This window comes from Mesoplodon mirus (genome assembly GCF_964341445.2).
Source record: "Mesoplodon mirus genome assembly, chromosome: 13".
Taxonomy (NCBI): domain Eukaryota; kingdom Metazoa; phylum Chordata; class Mammalia; order Artiodactyla; family Ziphiidae; genus Mesoplodon; species Mesoplodon mirus.
The window spans coordinates 66,005,008-66,027,722 of NC_138989.1; the positions used below are offsets into that span (position 1 = coordinate 66,005,008).

At 39.9% G+C, this 22,715-nt stretch overlaps 1 protein-coding gene and 1 long non-coding RNA gene across 6 annotated transcripts in view; one reads left to right on the top strand and one right to left on the bottom strand.

The window, feature by feature from the left end:
* Positions 1–21,352, top strand: part of LOC309814894 — a 29,341-nt gene extending 7,989 nt beyond the window's left edge. For 2 of the 5 annotated variants that reach the window (XR_014295765.1, XR_014295766.1), the window contains exons 3-6: positions 5,729–5,794; positions 6,775–8,910; positions 10,899–11,049; positions 20,733–21,352. This is a non-coding gene — a long non-coding RNA (uncharacterized lncRNA). The remainder of the gene's footprint in view (positions 1–5,728; positions 5,795–6,774; positions 8,911–10,898; positions 11,050–20,732) is intronic. The other 3 variants (XR_014295769.1, XR_014295767.1, XR_014295768.1) reach the window with 3 other exon arrangements.
* The window catches only part of MYO5B (myosin VB), a 385,760-nt gene continuing 374,082 nt past the window's right edge, over positions 11,038–22,715 (bottom strand). The window contains exons 36-39 of the mRNA XM_082641132.1: positions 22,214–22,499; positions 21,434–21,608; positions 19,949–20,029; positions 11,038–15,103 (exon numbers count right to left, since the gene is read on the bottom strand). Of these exons, the coding sequence (XP_082497258.1) occupies positions 14,951–15,103; positions 19,949–20,029; positions 21,434–21,608; positions 22,214–22,499 (695 nt within the window). The 3' untranslated portion in view covers positions 11,038–14,950. The remainder of the gene's footprint in view (positions 15,104–19,948; positions 20,030–21,433; positions 21,609–22,213; positions 22,500–22,715) is intronic.

The following is a 22,715-nucleotide window of genomic DNA, read 5'->3' on the forward strand; positions in this document are numbered from 1 at the left end:
TCTAAATGAGATCCTTGCTGGGTAGAGTAATCTTGGTTGCAGTTTTTTCTCCTTCATCACTTTAAATATGTCCTGCCAGTCCCTTCTGGCTTGCAGAGTTTCTGCTGAAAGATCAGCTGTTAACCTTATGGGGATTCCCTTGTGTGTTATTTGTTGTTTTTCCCTTGCTGCTTTTAATATGTTTTCTTTGCATTTAATGTTTGACAGTTTGGTTAATATGTGTCTTGGCGTATTTCTCCTTGGATTTATTCTGTATGGGACTCTCTGTGCCTCCTGGACTTGATTAACTATTTCCTTTCCCATATTAGGGAAGTTTTCAAGTATAATCTCTTCAAATATTTTCTCAGTCCCTTTCTTTTTCTCTTCTTCTTCTGGAACCCCTATAGTTCGAATGTTGGTATGTTTAATGTTGTCCCAGAGGTCTCTGAGACTGTCCTCAGTTCTTTTCATTCTTTTTTCTTTATTCTGCTCTGCAGTAGTTTTTTTTTTTTTTTTTTTGCGGTACGGGGGCCTCTCACTGTTGTGGCCTCTCCTGTTGCGGAGCACAGGCTCCGGACGCACAGGCTCAGCAGCCATGGCTCACGGGCCCAGCCGCTCCGCGGCATGTGGGATCCTCCCGGACCGGGGCACAAACCTGTGTCCCCTGCATCGGCAGGCGGACTCCCAACCACTGTGCCACCAGGGAAGCCCCTGCAGTAGTTACTTCCACTATTTTATCTTCCACGTCACTTATCCGTTCTTCTGCTTCAGTTATTGTGCTATTGATCCCATCTACGAGTATTTTTAATTTCATTTATTGTGTTGTTCATCGTTGCTTGTTCATCTTTAGTTCTTCTAGGTCCTTGTAAATGTTTCTTGCATTTTGTCTATTCTATTTCCAAGATTTTGGATCATCTTTACTATCATTATTCTGAATTCTTTTTCAGGTAGACTGCCTATTTCCTCTTCATTTGTTAGGTCTGGTGGGTTTTTATCTTGCTTCTTCATCTGCTGTGTGTTTTTCTGTCTTCTCATTTTGCTTATCTTACTGTGTTTGGGGTCTCCTTTTGGCAGGCTGCAGGTTCGTAGTTCCCGTTGTTTTTGGTGTCTGTCCCTGGTGGCTAAGGTTGATTCAGTGGGTTGTGTAGGCTTCCTGGTTGAGGGGACTAGTGCCTGTGTTCTGGTGGATGAGGCTGGATCTTGTCTTTCTGGTGGGCAGGTCCACATCTGGTGGTGTGTTTTGGGGTGTCTGTGGACTTATTATGATTTTAGACAGCCTCTCTGCTAGTGCGTGGCATTGTGTTCCTGTCTTGCTAGTTGTTTGGCATTGGGTGTCCAGCACTGTAGCTTGCTGGTCGTTGAGTGAAGCTGGGTGCTGGTGTTGAGATGGAGATCTCTGGGAGATTTTTGCTGTTTGATATTATGTGGAGCTGGGAGGTCTCTTGTGGACCAGTGTCCTGAAGTTGGCTCTCCCACCTCAGAGGCACAGCACTGACTCCTGCCTGCAGCACCAAGAGCCTTTTGGGAGGTCTGAGGTCTTCTGCCAGCATTCAGTAGGTGTTCTGTAGGAGTTGTTCCACGTGTAGATGTATTTCTGGTGTATCTGTCGGGGGGAAGATGATCTCCACGTCTTACTCTTCCGCCGTCTTCTGGGTGTCTTCAGCCAGCTGTTCTTGCAGCGACCCTTCTCTTTAATAAACTCTATCTTCCTCACATTCTGCCTTGTGTCTGGAAATTCTGTTCCAACTTGCGCTTGGACCACACAGTTGGGAAGGGGTGGTGGGAGGCACTGAGGTGTTCTGTGAGCTGTCAGGCAATGCCCACCCTAGAATCCTGCTTTTCAAATGTCTTCGTGGCCCTCTCACATTGTGTTTGTTTGTTTGTTTGTTTGTTTAATTTTATTTATTTATTTTTGTCTGCGTTGGGTCTTCATTGCTGTGCGCGGGCTTTTTCTCTAGTTGCAGCGAGCAGGGCCTACTCTTCGTTGCAGTGTGCGGGCTTCTCACTGCGTTGGCTTCTCTTGTTGTGGAGCATGGGCTCTAGGAGTGTGGGCTTCAGTAGTTGTGGTGTGCGGGCTCAGTAGTTGTGGTTCGTGGGCTCAGTAGTTGTGGCTTACGGGCTCTAGAGCACAGGCTCGGTAGTTGTGGTGCATGGGCTTAGTTGCTCTGCAGCATGTGGGATCTTCCTGGACCAGGGCTCGAACCCATGTCCTCTGCATTGGCAGGTGGATTCTTAACCACTGCACCACCAGGGAAGTCCCTATTTGTTTGTTTTATAGTCCAAAGTTTTTATTATGAAAACTTTTGAACATACAGGAAAGTGGAAAGACTTCTACAGTGAACATCCATATATTCACCACCTGTATTCTACAGTTGTTAACATTTTGCCATATTTGCTGTATCACGTCCCTCCATCTGTTCTTTCATCAAACCATTTTTTTTTTTTTTTTTTAATGCAGATCTTAGTACACTTCACCCAGAAATACTATGACTCATGTTAGGAGGTCAGTATTTGTTTACAGTTCTTTTAAGGCAAAATCTCCATGGGGTCAAATGTACAAATCTTAAATCGGATGAGTTTCACAAGTGCATATACTCTTTTAACGCAAACTACTCTCAGCTTTCAAAATATAATTTAGAACATGTCCATCATTACAGAAAATTCCTTCATTTCTCATTTGTTCTCCCAGTTATCCACTGTTCCCTTTTACTCACCATCTATTGTAATTTGACCCTCTGGTTTATTCCTTTTCTTCCTTCTGTTGCTTTGATTTGAGCAAATCCAGGAAATTGACAGTCGTCAATTCAATACATGAGTTCTGAGGCTATTGACTTTAAAAAATATGTATGCTCCTTTTTCACAAGAAGTGTATATAGTCAGGGGAATTTGGACTTTGAATAAATCAAAGCTTCCCACATACCTGATGATTTTTTTTCACCTTCATATTCTGGATGATGAGCAAAAAGCATAGTAAAATAAAAGCTACCATCTATGAGCATCGTGCGCCTACCATGCACCAGGCACTTATGTATGCTGTTTATAATTCATATACTCAGGCAATATGATAATTGTTATATAAAACAGAATAACATACAATTCATATAACATCAGACAAACCCAAATTAAGGAACATTCTGCAACCCCATGAAATAGGTAAGAGTTTTTCCTTTCTCATTTTATAAATGAGGAAGCTTAGACCCAGAGAAACCAAAGAATTTGCCAAGGCCTCAAATCTAGATTTGCTGAATTATAGGTTTGAGCTCTTGATTCTCAGAAGCCCAAGGCCCATGTTGTTTGTCCAGGGCTTATGGCATGTGGAACGTAGAAGCAGAGGTAGAAAAAGAGATGGGTATCATTAACTAAGGTATATGTTATAGAAAACAGGAAAGGAAGTGAATGTTAAGTTAATCTTCCTCGGTGGAAGAAATAAAGTAGTTGAAACCTTGGTAAAAGTAACATACTTGCATATGGTGGCTTGGATTAGAAGATTTATTTGCTTTTTTTGGCAGGGGAAGGATCTAGGGGTATGAGGTTAAGTGTGGTCTCAGGTAGGTGGAAAAGTGAGGCAATGTGTCACTACTAGATGCTCAGCCTTTCTCAACCACGGCTCCTACAGAAAATGATTTGAATGATTATTTTCTTAATTCTTCCAAGGATGGTACAGAGCTGGTACCATTAGAGCATTAGAACTTGATTTATGTTTCAAAGCTAGTAACGTAATAAAATTGAAACCAAAATGGAATTCATTAGGTGAGCCAAAACCAACACATTTTATCTCAAGCTGACACTCAATAAACTTAAGCCAGTCAAATGTGTGTTTTGTAATGAAGAAAATAAAAATCAGAAAACATGTGCAGTGGATTATTTGTAAGTGTGAGATACAGTGGTGGAGGAAGTAAACAGATCTTTAAAAGTTATGGGTTTTTCCATTAAAACTTTCTAATAGTCCAAATGCAGAGTAATTGCCTCTGGTCTGTAGAACTATTGATAAGGGTATTAGCGTTCTTCAATAAGAGAAAAAATGAGGTTCTATTCAATTTGCCCCCCATATATTTATTAAGAAAAGTTAAGATACCATCACTCTAAGTATCACAGTTTCCCACTCAATACCTTACAGATCACCAGCAGCAAGTCTTTCCAAATTTCCTAAGTTTTTTGTAATTAAAAATGTCATGAAAATGGATGGATTTTGAAAACCATTGGGTAAATGTTTTACATATATAAAAAACATGTAAATCTATGTAAAGATATTTACATAATCTCAAAGTATCATGAAGAGGAAAAGTTATCCATACACTAGAGAAATTTTGTATTACCTTGACCAAGTGACCAAGCTTAACATTACCAGTAATGGGACAAACTGACATCATGCACCCTCTGGATACACTGAGGACACAACCTCACTTATGTAGGATTTCTCCAAAAAAAGTCTGACTTGAATCTAATCATAAGGAAACAATCAGACAAATCCAGATTGATGGACATTCTGCAAAATAACTGACCTGAACTCTTAAAAAAATGTCAGTGTTGTGAAAAACAAAAAAGGCCAGGAATAGTATTAGATTAGAGGAGATATGTGACATTTGAATGTAACATAGGATCTTTAATTGGAAACTGGATTTAAAAACAACAGCTCTAAAGAACAGAATTGGGACAGTTGGGGGAACTTTCTATAAATTGCATGAGACGGTAGCATTGGCATTACTTTTCCTGATTATGTTAATTATATTGTAGATATGGCAGAGATCGTTCTTTGTTCTTAGGAGGTACACACTGAAATATTTAGAGGTGAAGAGTCGTGATGCTGCAACTAATTACCAAATGACTCAAAAAATGCATACAAATACACTGGCAGAGAAAGAGAGATAGCAGATACGGCAAAGTATTACCAATTAGGGAACCTAAAGGTAGAGTATACGGTTGTTCATTGCTCTATTTTGACAACTCTTCAGTAGTTACTTAACTTTTCAAAATAAAAATTGGGAGGAAAAGTATCTTTCAATAAAGATGCAAAATTACCGGAAATAAATTATAATTAGTTCTTTTCATGTTTAACCATATATAACCAAGTATATATTGTATAACACTAAATATCTATATCAAAATTAGTTATTTTATAATTCTTAAAATCTAGACATGGGCCCTCATGAGACATAAATGTTCTAGGACATTTAGCTCTCAGTATTTTTAGAAATGCCCTGTTATCATTTCTTTCTGTAATTATTTTTTTGAAAAAAAAAAAAGAGGAGCAGATCAGCGTTAAGACTGGAAATCAATGAATCTATTGTAAATCTGTAAATTCTAATGTTAAGATTTCATTAGGATTTCGGAAATAACCAGCCTCAGCCCTATCTTCTACATTTTGTGGATAATTTTCCTGTGCTTAAACTTCCTATAATACTCAAAATTAATGGTAGCTTATGCAGCAATGGCTTTAGAAGTTTCAGTAACAGAAACTGGGAAAATTGGTGGAGTTGGTAGGGGCTAGGACAATGTTAACAAATGCCTAGAGTTTTCCCTCTGTATCTTAGGGAATGGTTACAGGAGGATACCAAAATCAAGTCCCTTATCTAAAATGACATGGTATTTGGATATAACCTACACACATTCTCCTTTAAGCAATCTCTGGATTAATTATAGTACCTTATACAATGTAAATTCTATGTAAATAGTTGGTGTATGGAAAATTCAAGTTTTACTTTTGGAACTTTCTGGAAAAAAATTTTTTTCAAATATTTTTGATTTGCAGTTGATTGCATCCATGGACACAGAACCCAAGGATACAGAGGGCCTTGACTTTGAATAAATGAGACAGGTGAGTTTGCTAATCTTGAGTAGTTGGGCAAGTTATGTATGTGCTCATTGTTAATCTAACTGCTTTGGTGATAACTTCAAATTTTGTTAATTAAGAAGAAGTTATTACCTTGGATGTGGTTTTGTCCTTACAACAAATACCTACTCTACAGAAAGTTCGAGTTGCCAAACAAGAACATCAGAAATGAAATGTAGACAGAAAATAATACAGACACTGATTTGCTGAACTTATTTTAAGTTTACCCCGGGTCTAGGTGTGTTCCAAATAGCTTAAGATGTTGTCACAAACCTAAGTGAAGGATATATACAGTTGACCCTTGAACAGCATGAGTTTGAGCTGCACGGGTTCACGGGTTCATTTATACGCAGAATTTTTTCAGTAGTAAATACTACTTTACTGCATGAGTGGAGGTTGGTTGGAACCTCCCATATGGAGGAACTGAGCATATGGAGGGCTGTCTATAAATTATATACAGACTTTTGACTGTATGGAGGGTGGGCTCTCCTACCCCCCATTCAAAGGTCAAGTGTATTTGTCTTTGTTCCTCTACCTGTTTGAAGGTTATTTGCAGTGTCTATATCCTTACCAAGCCTTAGAATTTCATTTAGTAATACAGGCATACCTCATTTTATTCTGCTTCACTTTATCGCATTTTTTTGGTTTTGTTTTGGTTTGTTTTTCATTGAGTATGTGGCAACTCTGCTTGGAGCAAGTCTGCTGGTGCTATTTTTCCAACAGCATTTGCTCACTTTGTGTCTCTGCATCACATTTTGGAAATTCTTACAATATTTCAAATTTTTTCATGATTATTATATTTGTTATGATGATCTGTGATCAGTGATCTTTGCTGGTACTACTGTAATTTTTTTGGGGTGCCACAAACCGCGCCCATATAAGATGGCAAACTTAATCGATTATGTTGTGTGTGTTCTGACTGCTCCACTGGCTGGCTGTTTCCCTGTCTCTCTCCCTCTCCTCAGATCTCCCTATTCCCTGAGACACAACAGTATTGAAATTAGGCCAACTCATAACCCTGCAGTGGCCTCTTAAGTGCTCAAGTGAAAGGAAGAGTCACACATCTATCACATTATATCAAAAGCTAGAAATGATGAAACTTAGTGAGGAAGGCATGTGGAAAGCCAAGATAGGCTGAAAGCTAGGCCTTTTGCAAACATTTAGCCAAGTTGTGAATGAAAAGGAAAAGTTCTTGAAGGAAATTGAAAGTGGTACTCCAGTGAACACACAATGATAAGAAAGCAAAACAGCCTATCGCTGATACAGAAGTTTTCATGGTCTGGATAGAAGATCAAGCCTGTCACAACATTCCCTTAAGCCAAACCCTGGTCCAGAGCAAGGCCCTAACTCTCTTCAGTTCTGTGAAGCCTGAGAGAGGTGAGGAAGCAGCAGAAGAAAAGTTTGAAGCTAGCAGAGGTTGGTCCATGAGGTTTAAGGGAAGAAGCCGTCTCCATAACATCAAAGTGCAAGGTGAAGCAGCAAGTGCTGATGTAGTAGCTGCAGCAAGTTATCCAGAATCTAGCTAAGATCATTAATGAGGGTGGTTAGACTGAACAACAAATTTTCAATGCAGACAAAACAGCTATCTATTGGAAGAGGGTGCCATCTAGGACTTTCATAGCCAGAGAGAAGTCAATGCCTGACTTCAAAGCTTCGAAGGACAGGCTGACTATCTTGTTAGGGGCTAATGGAGCTGGTGACTTGAAGTTGAAGCCAATCCTCACTTACCTTTCTGAAAATCTTAGGATCCTTAAGAATTATGCTAAATCTACTTTGCCTGTGCTCTATAAATGGAACAACAAGCCTGGATTACAGCACGTCTGTTTACCACATGGTTTTCTGAATATTTTAAGCCCATTGTTGAGATCTCCTGCTCAGAAGAAAAGATTCCTTTCAAAATATGACTGCTCATTGACAAAGCACCTGTTCACCCAAGAGCTCTGATGGAGAGGTACAATGAGATTTATGTTGTTTTCATGCCTGCTAACACAACATCCATTGTGCAGCCCATGGATCAAGGAGTCATTTTGACTTTCAAGTCTTATTGTTTAAGATATACATTTTGTAAGGCTGTAGCTGCCATACATAGTGATTTGAGAAGATTAACTCTAATTTTGAAAGATGTTCTACTGTGGGTAAAATGCTATCAAACATCATTGCACGCTACGAGCAATCGTTCATGAAAGGAAGAGTCAATAGATGTGGCAACTTCATTGTTGTCTTTTTTTTTCTTTAATTTTATTTCTTTATTTATTTTTATACAGCACGTTCTTATTAGTTCTCTATTTTATACATATTAGTGTATAGATGTCAATCAGAATTGCTGCAGCCACCCAACTTTCAGCAACTACCACGCTGATCAGTCAGTAGCCATCAACATTGAGGCAAGACCCTCCACCAGCAAAAAGTTTAAGACTTGAAGGTTCAGATGATGGTTAGCATTTTTAAGCAATAAAGTATTTTTAGATTAAGATATGTACATTGTTTTTTTAGACATAATGCTATTGCACACTTCAGTATAGTGGAAACATAACTTTTATATGCACTGGGAAACCAACAAATTCATGTTACTCACTTCATTGTGATATTCACTTTATTGCAGTGGTCTGCAACCAAACTGGCAGTATCTCCAAGGTACCTGCCATAACCTGTATAACCTGAGGTGTAACCATGCAGGCCCCTATTGGTCCTTCCCTGGACAGACCCACCCCCTACCCCCACCCCCACGTTCTCCACCTGCCTCTTGTTGGTAGAAAAACATTAACCGCCTAGGTCTTCCCTGAGTTCCAAAGAGCAAACTTAATCAGAGAATGAGAAAATGCAGAAACAAAGGAAAACAGTCAAGACAAAAATAATAACAGTTTAGCCATTAAACAAAGTCAAGGACCTTTAGTTTCTCCTCAAGGGCTATAGATAATATTCTGAGCCAAGACCTTTGAGCTGTTTTGCAGATACTGAAACCGCCACCAGGTGGGAGAAGTTAACTGCGTGCTGCCCACAAGCACATAGACCCCAGACCAGCTGGAACCAGAAGGTTGGTGATGTTGACTCCTGATTACCTCACCACCAACCAGTCAGAAGAATGTCTAGGAGCGGATCAGGTACCCTGAGACCCTCTGCCTTACCCTGTCTTTCAAAGCCTTTCCCTGAAATCCATCTGGAGTTCAGGTTTTTTGAGCATTAGCCACCCATACTCCTTGCTTAGCCCCGCAGTATACTGCACTTTCCTTCTCCACAGCCCCGTGTTGGTAGATTGGCTTTACTGTATGCAGGCGAGCGGACCCAAGTTTGGTTCAGTAACAGTACCTCCTTGGTTCTAAGTTTACCCTGCAAAATGCTAATATTGGTGGAAGGGGACAACACTGTGTTGATCCCTTCAGCCAAACTCCTCCTGGCACACACCTGTCTGTGAACAGGTTGGGTTTAACGCTGTTGCAACAGGAAGTCTGCACATCAAGGGCACACCTTAGGGAAGCGAGGGGCAGCTCAGTGAGAGGGTGTTGGACGTTGGGCTTTAGTTAGGTGATTTGGGGAGTCCAGAGATGCAGAGGTTCACTCTGGATTGGGTGCTGTTCAGAAGTAGGGTCAAGTCTTTGATTAGCTATTTCAGCATGATCCTATCTAGAAGGTGGGAAGATTGGAGCTAGACTAAAGCTGCAACTGGTGAAGAAGCTTCAGTCATCCATTAGCCAGGAGAGGGGTGTTTGGTATCGTGTGGTTTGCACAGAGATCTTGTGTTTGTGTTTAGACAAAACTGTGAAGTAGTCTTGTGTTGTCTCCCTTCATTAGTCACAGTGAGCTTGTCTGATGTGGTTTTGTTAGATTGTGTGCAGAAGGAGATCACCGGGGCCTAGCTGGGAGCACGAGGCCACCACTCAGACCTACCTCTAAGTGTCAGACCAGGACCCAGATGTCGGCTGCTTTGTTCTTTCTTAACTATTACTACATAAGTGTATGTTGTGTGAAATTTGGCTCTTGGCACACAGTTTTCCTGTTGAGGTCCTGAAGATAGGCCCTAACCTCTCTGGGAATGAGGTGGAGGCTTTCCTGAAGAGAGGTTATTCTTCCACCAGCCACCCAGAAAAGAAGTTTAGCCATCCTTAAGTTGGAAGTTGGGTTCCAGAGGTAACTTTTCAGCTGATCAGTATGTTGTGAACACATTTCTGTATCATGAAATATTTCAATAGGGCTCCCTAATGATGGGTGTTTAAGGGCACCTTCCCTGGAGATGTCTTATCCTGTACATTTGGGTGAGGTTGGTTATGTGAATTTTTAAAAAGATTTCCAGGTGATTTTTGTGTGTGCTCCTCTAGGTAATAAACAGTCTACCAACGTTTCCATACTAATGTTCAGTTTCTAGGCTCTCTGTTCTGCTCCAGTGGTCAAATTTTCTATCTCTGTGCCAGTTTCACTCATCTGAATTACTAAAGTTTTATAGTAAGTCTTGGTACGTATTAGGGAAAGCTCTCCCGCTTTGTCTTGAGGAGCCTCTTCCTTATCCTTGGGCCTCTGCTCTTCCATATAAATTTTAGAATTAGCTTGTCAATTTTCACCAAAAAAACCTGTAGTGAGATGGATTTTAATCTATAGACCAACCTGGGGACAATTGACATTTTTGTGGTACGGAGTCTTCTTATCTGTGAAATATATTTCTCCAATTTTTAAATGTTATTGTTAATGTTTTTCACTTATATATAAGATCCTCCATACAGATCGTGTAAATATTTTCCCCACTGATTTGTAATGCCACCTCTACAAAGTTATACATATGAGTCTATCTCTGGGCTCTCTGTCCTATTCCATTGATCCACTACACCAAAACTGCCTTGTTTGAATTGTGTAGCTCAGTCAGTCTTATTTGTTTATTTATTTTTTAAACATGGTCTGGATCCCTGCTCTGCTTTCTCTCTCCTGGAAGCAGCCATGTTTTTTTTTTGTCTTTTTGAAAAAAAATATTTATTTATTTATTTATTTTTGTCTGTGTTGGGTCTTTGCTTCTGTGCGTGGGCTTTCTCTAGTTGTGGCGAGCGGGGGCCACTCTTCATCGCAGTGTGCAGGCCTCTCACTGTCACGGCCTCTCTTGTTGCAGAGCACAAGCTCCAGACGCGCAGGCTCAGTAACTGTGACTCACGGGCCTAGTTGCTCCGCGGCATGTGGGATCTTCCCAGACCAGGGCTGGAACCCGTGTCCCCTGCATTGGCAGGCAGATTCTCAACCACTGCGCCACCAGGGAAGCCCCAGTAAGTCTTATTTTATAGGGAAAGTTTCTCTCTACCCCCAACTTGCAGGCTGTACTTTGCCAAACCCTGGTTTAAATGATCATGAAGCATCTTTGAATATAGGCCCCTGAATAGTTTCTTAAGCATTAAAAATTAACTTTTCAGCCAATGTGTAGTTAGAGTTTTAAATTTCATTTAAATTTGTCACACCACTTTTTTCAAAAGTATTTATTTCCACAAATTTTTATCCACAGCTGAATATTACAGTAACTAATACAAGCAATTTTTATAAACAAAGGTGTAGTTTACAGATTTGCTCAAAGTGGAAAAGTATTTTTATTAGTAGTATTTCTTCTCCATTGTTAGATTCACGCCTGAATGGGACGGGATCCCCTTCAGTGAAGCAGTCCTTCATCCAAACATCAGTTGGGAGCAAAATGTTATATTCGAATCTGGATTATTCTGATACTGTTATCACTTTAGAAAGTAGTTTAGCTTCTTTTTTGATTGACCCCCTTTATTAAAATTAGAAATTGTTTTAGGAAAAACAATCTTTAGTATCTAATGACCTTTATAATAAGAAAAAAGTCCTATGGTATTGGCATCAACCTCTAATTTTCTATACTCCCCAATCCTCTGTGGTACCCATGTGTACAAAAAGTGAATTATGGCTATTTGGGTCATGCAGCAAATAATTTGAGAAACTGCAGAGAAATATACTATGAGGAAAATCTACAGTGTCCTGGCCCATGCTGTCATAGTTTAGTAACTTTAGTCATTTGGCATTATACAAGTGCTTCAACTTAGGATGCCCTTGGTGCCTTAGAATGAATGAAAACAATTAAATTTACTGTATGTAAAAGAAATGGATTCTAATGTATTTGTTACTATAATCTTAATGCATTAAATGAAGCTCTAAGTAAATATTTGATGAATTGATGGTAGCAGTGTTAATTTTTTCTAAGTTTTCCAAGTTCCTCATTTTGTCTGTTTTGTTTTTACAAAAGCTTTAAAATTTAGTACAGGAAAGGGAAGAAACTCCTATTGACATGCTTCATAAAAAGCAGGGAAAAGCCTATTTTCCTTTGGGTCTGATCTGCTTGCTGGGTACCATATGTCTAACTGCAGCTGTGATGGCACAGGGAGAATGTAGGTGATATGTTAGGTGATGTTTGTCAGCCTCAGCAATGAACACACATTACTCTAGGTAAACAGATAGGTCCCATATAATACTTAAAATACAAATTGTTTAATCTAAGTATTTGATTCTTAAGTAATCTTTAAAATGCTTCTCATGTTTCAAAAGACAGATCAAAACACCACCAGGACATTATGTTGAACATGAAAATTCTTCCCACAGAAACACTTATTTCAGAGAATTTATGTCAGTTACCTTAGTAACTGCTAAAGGCACATAGTGAGAAAAGTGTCAACTAAATTTTAAATATTAAAATATAAAGACAGATGTCTGGTTTAGAATTCAAAACTTTACGTTGAATTAAGTTATTTAAATTAAAAGTCATTACTGATTTCATGAAGTTGGAAAATGAATTGAACTGACTTTTTAAAAAATGCAAGAAAAATGCTAACATATTAAAGATGCTTCTTCCAGTTTCCAAGTGTTACATTAAATAGGGCAGATCTAAACGTTAAGTAACTGATTACTGTACTCCTTTAGTCCTGGTGTCTATAAAAGAGTACTTGTTTTTTAAGTTTATATAGATTAAGTACAGCTCCAGTGAAATACCTTTACCTTTGGAAGAGGAGAACTAAACCTGCATTTCTTAGGCTAAGTAGAGGACTGTTCACAAGGCTCCCCCACCCCGTTTATTCCACTTGCCAAGCTTTCATTCAGGGAGTCCTTGACACCCAGTGATTAGCCAGTGACAGCAGAGGGAATAACCCAGAGGGACGGAGAGAATGAGGTGTAAGACAGCACGTAGGGACAGGATGCCGTTGCATTTATGGAGTCACTGCCTTTTACACTCCTTAGCACGCTAACAAGGCAGTTTTGGTTCTCGAAGATTAAGAACAGGCCTTACACGAAGCCAAGTTTTAAACTAAAGTGCAGTAAAAAGCAAGTTACACATAATAAACAACTTTAAAAAAGGCAGCCACAGACTCCACTGGTTTAGACTGGCCTTCCAAAGCTAGTCAGCATGTGGGTTGTTGAAGGGTGTGGTCAGGGATGTCGAAGGGATCATGCCGAGGACACGGGTTGGGACGTGCTGGGCAGCGGCCTTCGCCCGGGGGCTGTGCCCTGTCCTGCCCAGCGGGCGAGGAGAGCTCCGAGCACAGGATTGTTTAGGGCTGGGAGTGTGTTGTGTTTCCAAGAGCCTTTTAAGCTGAGAGGCTGAGTAAGAGAAGGTGGCGGGGTATGGGGGCTCTACTTGTACTCTGTGGAGAAATTTTTTCTTCTTGATGCAACATAGAGCTGTTCTATGATTTGCAAACACCATCTGTTCCTGTCATGGGAGCAGCATACTGTTATCTACCAGAAATATGAAAAAAATAGTAAAAGACTGCAAACAACATGTAGGATTTTCTAATTGAATGCTTGCTTTAGAAGAGACAAAAAATTATAAAAGTAGCAAACACATAAAATTCATTGTAATATTATCACTGAATATTCTTTAAATCTCCCCATAAACCCACTGAATATTCGTTATTCTTTACAATTCATTGTAAAATTCATTGTAATATTATCATTGAATATTCTTTAAATCCTTATTTCAAAGCAGAGATATTTACAGTTTTTTGTGGTAAATTTGAAAAGTGTTGAAAATAACCTGAAAAGGGAACGTTGACATAAGCTTCTCTCCCTTTAAAAAGAACACACACACACACAAACACCCAAAAGTTTTGGATAATAATTTAATAATACCTGAACTGATTTTTTAAAAAGGCTTTTCAAATAGTCTGATCCTCAAGATGAAGTTTGTTTTCCTTACTCTTTTAGTTATCTGGAATTACTAGCGCTTTATGTAATGTTCTTTTTGGAGGTATAATTACAGTAAGGGATTAAAGGCTTTTATACTGACTTGTTTGGTTTTTAATCTATAAATAAGACTTGTTATTCTTTTCTAACATTTAGCTTACACAGATTTTTGTGAAAGTTTCGTTGACTCAGGAAGTGCATGGATTAGCATTGGAAACGTAAAGAATATCTTTCTGTTTGCTCACATTTTACGTTTGGGACTGCAGCATTTTTAGTGTAATTATTCCGTAAATTCATGACTACACAAGTGGGTTTGAGTATGTTAGGGACTGAGTCTTCTAATTTTATTTCAGAAACCAATAATCAAACTGTTTAGTCTGGAGGTCAATTACACCATGTCTCTGTGTCACCAGGCATTAAAAAATATCTTTGGGAAACTTCTCAGAAGGCCCAGGTCTGTATATTTGTCCTCAAAACATCTCCCCATAAACCCATCCAAACCTACGGTTTGTTGACGGGGGGAAATGTCACTCACTATGTGACAGTGTCATGGTTATTAGTACCATTATTTGTTAAAAGTCCTCTGAAGGCAGTTTATGTGACTTACATATGTTTAATATCATTTTACTTTGGGCATTCTCCAGCTATGTGCAAAGATCAAAACTAGGCAGTTTCCATTTTATAGACTGGCATCTTTTATATGGCCCATGGGGACTGCTTGGTGGCTGTAGATCATGACGTATATTTGTTTAGACCGAAATCATACTTTAAAAAAATCTTCCATATTTCAAGTGTTTTTATTCTGAGCAGTAGGTACAAAATAAAATAACAGATGTGTCTTATTCTGTATAGTTCGCTCTGCACAGGTTCTCAACCTCTGATGTGATCTACTTTTATAGATTTAACAGATCCTTAAATTCACTTTACTGTACTGTATACTTCCTTCTTGCTCTCACTGGCAATCGAGCTTTGGCACGTGCATTTTCAGACTTCATTGAGGAACTCCAGATTGAGACACGCTGGAATGTGGATTGAGTCCATGGTCAGAGAAGATGGATTAAATGGGAACAAAACGGGAAACGTGTGCTTGAAGTCTAACAGCAGGTGCTGAGGGTCATTCCGCTCTTGCAGTTGTGCCTGTGGGGAAGAATAAGATGACGTAAAGTACTTCCTATGCCTAAAAATAGCCAGTTTGGTGAACTCACAAAAATGAATCACAGGAATATTTCTGTTACGATAACTGGGTAGGACTTCAGGAGAATGTGGTCTCCCTCTCCCTGAGGTATTTAGCAGGGAGCGAAGCTCTGGTTTAGGCTTGTTGGAGATCATATGACTTTAACTCCTCTCCCAATTCTAGCATTCTTTAAAAATTTTCCATCTAAGGGAGAATAGAAAAATATAGTTCAGGTGCAAATCATGTGGCGAGGCAGTATGGTGAAGTGGTTAAGGCCATGGGCTCTGGAGGCAGATAACCTGAGCTCTAATTATGGCACCACCCTGGGTGAGTTCCTGAACCTCTCTCTGCCTCAGTTTCCTCATCTGTAAAAAGGAATGGGGAGACTGACATCACACAGAATGACAGAGCAGGAACCTCTAGGGGTCAGTCCCTCCACTGAAGCAACCACTGAGCTAGAAAAAAGCAATTGGCATCAACTATCTTGTAACTCTGGAACCTGATTGGACACTTAAAACAACCAGGAGAGTGCCTGATGAAGGGAGAGCCTGCTGATCTTTGCTAAGAGATCAGTGTGCATCAGATACCATCCCCCATTCTCCAGCCCCACTGTAGCTGTAGGGACAGCAACCCACAGTCCTGGAGCAGCTGGCTGGTGCCAGGGTAGGCAGTGAGATCTTGTCTTTCAGAAATCTGGGGTTGTGCACTTTGGTTAGTCTGGCAGTTCCCTGAAGGACTGGCACAGATGCCTGCCTTGATTTTGGCTCTCTTGGGATGCAGTGGCTCCCTCCAGCAGCATCAATTGGAAGATTTAAAGGGATAGAGCCCATCTCCTTTTCCCTTTATTTGGAGCCAGATATAGGCAAAGTATAAAAACTAAAATGAAATTTTTCATTTAGTTCACTAAAGGGGTCTAACAGCAGACTTAAGCAGGCAGAAGAAATGACCAGTGAAACTGAAGATAAAGCAATTGAAATTCTTCAGTTTGAGGAGTGGACAGAAAAAAGGGTGAATAAAAGTGAACAGAGCCTGAGGGACCTGTGGGACACCATAAAGTGTACCAGCATATACATCATAAGAGTCCCAGAAAGAAAGGGACAGCAAATTATTGGAAGAAATAGTGGCTGGATTCCCAAATCTGATGAAAGATATATTCATCTCTCTCTATATCTCCAAGAAGCTCAACAAACTCCAAGCAGAAGGAACTCAAAAAGATTCACACTGAGACACATTATAGTCAAATTATCAAACCCCAATGACAGAGAAAGAATCCTGAGAGCAGCAAGAGAGAAGTGACTTATCACATAACAAGGTATCCTCAATAAGAGTAAAAGTGGATTTCTTATCAGAAACCATGGAAGCCAGAGGCAGTGGGGTGATATATTTGAAGTCCTGAAATTTCTTCTTTCTGTCAACCAAGAATTCTATATCTGGCAAAACTATCTTTCAAGATTGAAGAATTACAGTCAGCCCTCTGTATCCATGGGTTCTGCATTTGTAGATTCAACCAACCATGGATCAAAAATATTTTTTAAAATTTCAGAAAGTTCCAAAAAGTAAAACTTGGATTTGATACATGCTGGCAACTATTTACATAGCATTTACATTGTATTAGGTACTATAAGTAATCTAGAGATGATTTAAAGTGTACAGAGGATGTGCATAGTTTACATGCAAATACTATGTCATTTTATATAAATGACTTGAGCATCCACAGGTTTTGGTACCCATGGAGGTTCTAGAGCCAATCCCCCACAGATACTGAGGGACAGCTAAGTCATTTCCAGATAAACAAAAGCAGAAGGAGCTGGTTACCAGTAACTAAAGAAAGTCCTTAGGCTGAAATGAAAGGACATTGGACAGTAGCTCAAAGCCATAAGAAATCAAGCCATAAGAAGAAATAAAGAACACTGGTAAAGCTAACAACACAGGTAAATGTAAATGCCAGCATTATACTTCTGGTTTGTAGCATCGTTTCTTCTTGTATGATTTATACAAATGCAGAAAATAATTATAAATCTCTGTTAATGGGTACACATGTATAACAGATGTGATCTGTGACAATAACAATATAAAGGCAGAGGGATGGAGATGTATAGCAGCAGAGTATTTGTGTACTATTGAAACTAAGTTGGTATTATTTAAACTAGGTCGTTATAAGTTAAAGATGTGAATAGTGATCACCACAGTAACCACTAAGAAAATAACTAAAAAATATACAGAAAAGGAAAGTAGGGAATCAAAATGATACACTCGCTACAAGAAATAAACACACAAAAAGGCAGTGATGGAAGAATTGAAAAACACAAAACATATAAGACATCCAGGAAACAAGTAGCTAAATGGCAGAAGTAAATCCTTTATCAGTAATACTTTAAATGTAAATTTAAAGGCAATTAAAAGGCAGAGATTGGCAGAATGGATTGAAAAAACATGATCCATCTATATGCTATCTACAAGAGACTCAGTTTAGACACACAAAAAGATTGAAAGTAAACGTTTGAAAAAAGACATTCCAAATAATCAGAAAAGAGCTGAAATGGCTATATTATTGTCATACAAAATATACTTTAAATAAAAAAAGTTTCCAAAAGACAAAGGAGGACATTATATATCCATAAAAGGCTCAGTCTATCAAGAATATATAAGAGTTACAAATATACATGCACCTAGCAACAGAGCTCAAAATACATGAAACAAGAATGGACAGAATTAAAGGGAGAAACAGTTCTATAATAATAGTTGGACACTTCAATACCCCATTTTCAATAAAGGATAGAACAACCATATGGAAGATCAACAGCAAACAGAGGCCAAAGAACACCACTATAAACCAGTTAGACTTAACAAACATAAACATGACCAATTTGGGGTTATCCCCAGAATGCAAGGGTGGTTCAACATACAAAAATACAAGACTGATATTCCTTTGTATGTATATACCTCATGCTTTACTGGTGGGAATCCTTTGGTGTGTTTAACAATCCCCTTAAATTTACATTCTTATAGGTCAGCATATCCTGTCCTCACCACCCAAGCAAATGGTTTGCTTTAATAAACAACTTGCATTTATCCTACATAAGGTTCAACTACAGGAGGATGGCATGGATTGTCCGAGCCTTTCCTCTGAGCACCGTCTAGGGAGAAACAGAACATAAAACTCTAGCAAGAAAAACAACACCAAACCAAACCAAAAAACCATTTTTTGAAAGAATTGCTGGACATGGGAATTGACTGCTAAGGTAGACTCAGAATCTGACTGTACATGTCTCCAGAGAATATCTGACCAACTTCCATTGTCTTTTCCCTACTTCCTTAATTCAAACCCAAGTCTGACTTGGCTCATATTCTTTGACCTTTGGCCTGAACTCTTCTCGTCAACAGTGCCAATTTATAAGCAGTTACAGCTCTCCCTCTAATGTATGTTTCAGATATTTAAAGACAGAAAAGACTTTCTAAATCTGCACTTTGCTTTGTGTAAATTCTCAACTCTCCATAAAAACAGTAGTGGGTCAGAGAATGCAATGGCTTCTGTCATCAGTCTTTTCAGCAGCTGACTGTACAATATCCGTGTTGGTGACTCTCTGCCTGCTCCTCTGTGATCCAGATCTTTAATAAACCACTGCATTTCCCCCACGGCCTTTAAGAGAACACCCTCCCTTGATCTTCAGCCTCTATTCTCTACTTATACACGACGCTCAAGTTAATTTATTCTTTTCCTGCCTCTTCCTCTGATTACTTTTCCCCATTTCTTTTTATCCTTGTTTCATATTGACAATTACTTCACTGGCTAAAGAGGTTGTTTAAAAGTTTGAGAAAGTATTAGGTCTCCTCAAAATGTTACCCACATATACTAATGGGAGAAATGCTCCTTTTTTGAGTAATCTTGATGTGAGTCATCATTTACATGCTGTCTGCTACAGCGCCCACAAAGGTTAGGCACTCAGCCCAGATCACCTAGGGCTCAGCTTAAGCAGCTCATCTTTTTTTTTTTTGAAATAGTGATCTTGGGGTCTTTTTGTTTATTTATTTATTTATTTATGGCTATGTTGGGTCTTCATTTCTTTGCGAGGGCTTTCTCTAATTGTGGCAAGCGGGGGTCACTCTTCATCGCGGCAGGCGGGCCTCTCACTATCGCGGCCTCTCTTGTTGTGGAGCACAGGCTCCAGAGGCGCAGGCTCAGTAGTTGTGGCTCATGGGCCTAGTTGCTCCGTGGCATGTGGGATCTTCCCAGACCAGGGCTCGAACCCGTGTCCCCTGCATTAGCAGGCAGATTCTCAACCACTGTGCCACCAGGGAAGCCCAGGCAGCTCATCTTTATGTAAAAATTCCCATACTCTTAAGACAGATTTAAATAATCATTTCCCTGAAACGTTTTCTTTCAAGCATATTCCTAAGGGCAAATATTGTAAGCCTTAAGAGTCAAGATTTAAGAGCTCAAGTTGTTTTCTGAAAAGAGTATTTCTTAGTTCCATTTGTGGGTAGGGTTGATATTCTGCTTACTTTGTTAATTTCATTTTGTGCTATAGTTTAGTAACATGCTAGTGGCAAATGAAATACTTAGACAATGTCTAAAATCTGAGAGGCAGAGATGATTAAAGTTCAGTCTTCTGTGCATATATGATAAGTTACTCATGGGTGGTGTGGCTCATATTTACCTAAAGAGAACACCTAAAAATGTAAGGTCTTCTAAAATGTAACGTAACCAGTATTTCATTAATAAAGAGAAGCAAGGTTAAAATCTAAACTACCAATTCTTTTATTTTAGACTAGGACTTTATAAAATTGATTAATATTTTAAAACTCACCTGGATTGTTCGTATAAAGGCCACTGTTACCCGTTCTTCAAATTCATTCAGGGGAGTATAAAGGTTCAAAATTTTGACAATCTGTTGGAATAAAAACAAAAGTTTAGCACAGAACTAAATGAACATAAGACAACTTTTGAATTTTAAAGAACATATGACATTGGCACAGGAGGACACTTCTCTTTAGGCAAGATCCACAGTTTAGATACAGCTGGACTGATGTTTAGGGGTCTACATTTAGTAAACTAGAGTCCGGAAGCTCTGCCTGGAAGATCTGAGCTCTCTTACCCCATTCCTCTCTCCCGTATACTTTCCCACCCCGCCCTCTATGCTCCATGGCTTATAAAGTAATGAGGATTTTAGGAAACTGCTGCCTGAAGCACTCAGTCTCTTATCCACGAGTAATTGAAAGGTTTCATTAAAAGGGTCCTGGGTATCTTACCTTATATAACAAAGGTCTTAAGAAAGCCTTCCTACCTCCCCCCACCCCCAAAATCACTTACGAAGGAATAGATTTTACTCCTGTCTAAGTGGAAGCTAATCCTTTGTCTGCTACCAACTGTCTGGCGGAAGTAGCCAGCCCAGGGGCACAGCGATGCCAGTTGCAGTCTAGGAGTAAACTTGTGAAAGCAAAATTTTAAAAAGTTTCAAAACTTTCAATACGCTTGTAGAAGGAAGCAGTTTTCCTAAGAGTTTGGGATCTCATCTCTTAGTAGTTAGTGGAGGAGGTAAGGAAATGTATGTTTACTTTGCAATGCTGAGTTTGGATTTTGCTGTTCTTTAGGTGCTGGGCAGAGAGAAGGTGCATGATTTAATTTGGAAAATCTGATCTCCTCATGCTGGTCTCATTCTGCACTACCACCTTGTGGCGGGCCCATTTCTAAATAGGCACGTTCATGATGGAGGGCAAGGTCACCTGTGTGTGGGCAAGATTTATCTTTTTACAGACTGGTAATATCTCTGCAACCGAGTCCTAGTACAAATACAATTTTGAGGGGAAAAGGAAAGGAACATTTAAATGCCTCTAGGTTCTCACTGACTTTATTTAAAATAATGTAAATGGATGCTAAGTGAAAATAGGACCATAATGGAATCATAGCTGTAAAGAAAACAATTTAATGCCAAATGCCAATGCTGCCGCTTTCTGAAAGAAATTTAAGTTTCTAGGTGAGAGACATTCCAGACTTCATTGTAAGCGTTTAAAAAAGTGTGTGCCTAAGCTTGACGTTTTATGGGTTGACTACCTTATCTTTCTACGTAAGCAAGAGACACCAGAGAGTTACTGGGAAACCGTGGCATCTTGTTTCACAGACCGAAGTAGCCTTTGGTTCATCCAGGAACATCCCATCCTCTGGACCTTCAGGACAGTATCATTGGGAGCAGAAAAGGGCCAGGAGTGCCACACTAAGAAACAACCACCGGCAGGAACAGACTTGCAATGGAAGCTGGGCTTGCTCTGAGGCCCTCGGCTGACAGTGACCACACCTGCTGGGTGCTGAGGGCGGTGCACAGGGAGCAGATGGCCTCTGCATCCTCGGGGCTCTTCTTCTTTAACTGCAGGAGCTGGGCTGCTTGGATCAGAGGTTCCATGGTCTCAGCAACTTCCCTCTGGTGCAGGTTCCTTCCCCGAAGCCACTCCTCCAGCTGACTTATATTGTACCTGAGACACAGGAAGAGTGAGCTCTGTTAAACGTGGCCTCCTGCTTCACTGGGAAGAGCTCGCCTCCTGTGTTTATTTTGCAGGCCAGCTGCCGTTAGTGTTATCAGTCTCCTCATCTTAATTGTCTCACGTGGGCAAAAGCGTGAAAAGTACCTGGCACTCAATAACTTTTTGTGAAATGAGTGGGTGCTTAAGATCAAGCCAAGATGAAGTACCTAAAGTGTCTGTACTAAGTTAATGAGAAAAAAAGGCATTAACTGTATTGAATTAAAACCACTTAACATTTAACATTCGCAAACATGTTTGTACTTCTCTGTGAGCCTTCATGCCTCTTAAGTCATTACTTTTCCTCTCTGACCTATCCACCTCATATTTACAATCTTTATATTAAAGTATGTAAACGTGTTTAAGCTCTGAACTAATTTGTTTACCGGGTCACCATCTCAGCGTGTGATGAATTTCACCAACCAATAAAAAGGTGATGGATCTGAGTCACATACTGACTGTGACAAGGACAATCAGTTGGATTTGGATTTCATTTTCAGAGACAAGTGTCCCGTGCCTGACTAGAGCTGGCGTGTGCCAGGCCAAGGCGCCTCTCGTACCTGAGCTGCATGCCTGTGCTCCAGGAGCAGACGTCCTTCCTCAGAAGCAGGTTGTTGAGAGTCACCGCGGTGATCATGTAGAAGAGCTGTTTGAACACCTGGCGGATGATCTCGGGGTCCAGGCCCTGGTCGCACATGACTGTGTGGAAGGAATTCATCTGGCGGATGATGGCTTCCAGGCAGTAGGAGTTATCTCCATCCGCCAGGCTGGAGGTGCGCTTCCGGTAGCCCGTGGGCTTCACCCCAGACAGACCCTGAATGCTCTCGTTCTCCAGCATGGCAGACACTGAAAGAAAAGCATGATTAGAGAAGCTGCATGTTCCCAAAGAAGATCTGTTTTCGGGTCACTGAGATCACACAGTACTCAGGGCTTTGGCAGTGATCCCACCCAGAGGTGAACAAGGTCGACATGCTCAGGAACTTGCAGTATTTGGCATGGAATTTCTAACCTGTTGATTTCTACACAGAATAGGACTTCCACGTAGAAATCTTGGACTAAACC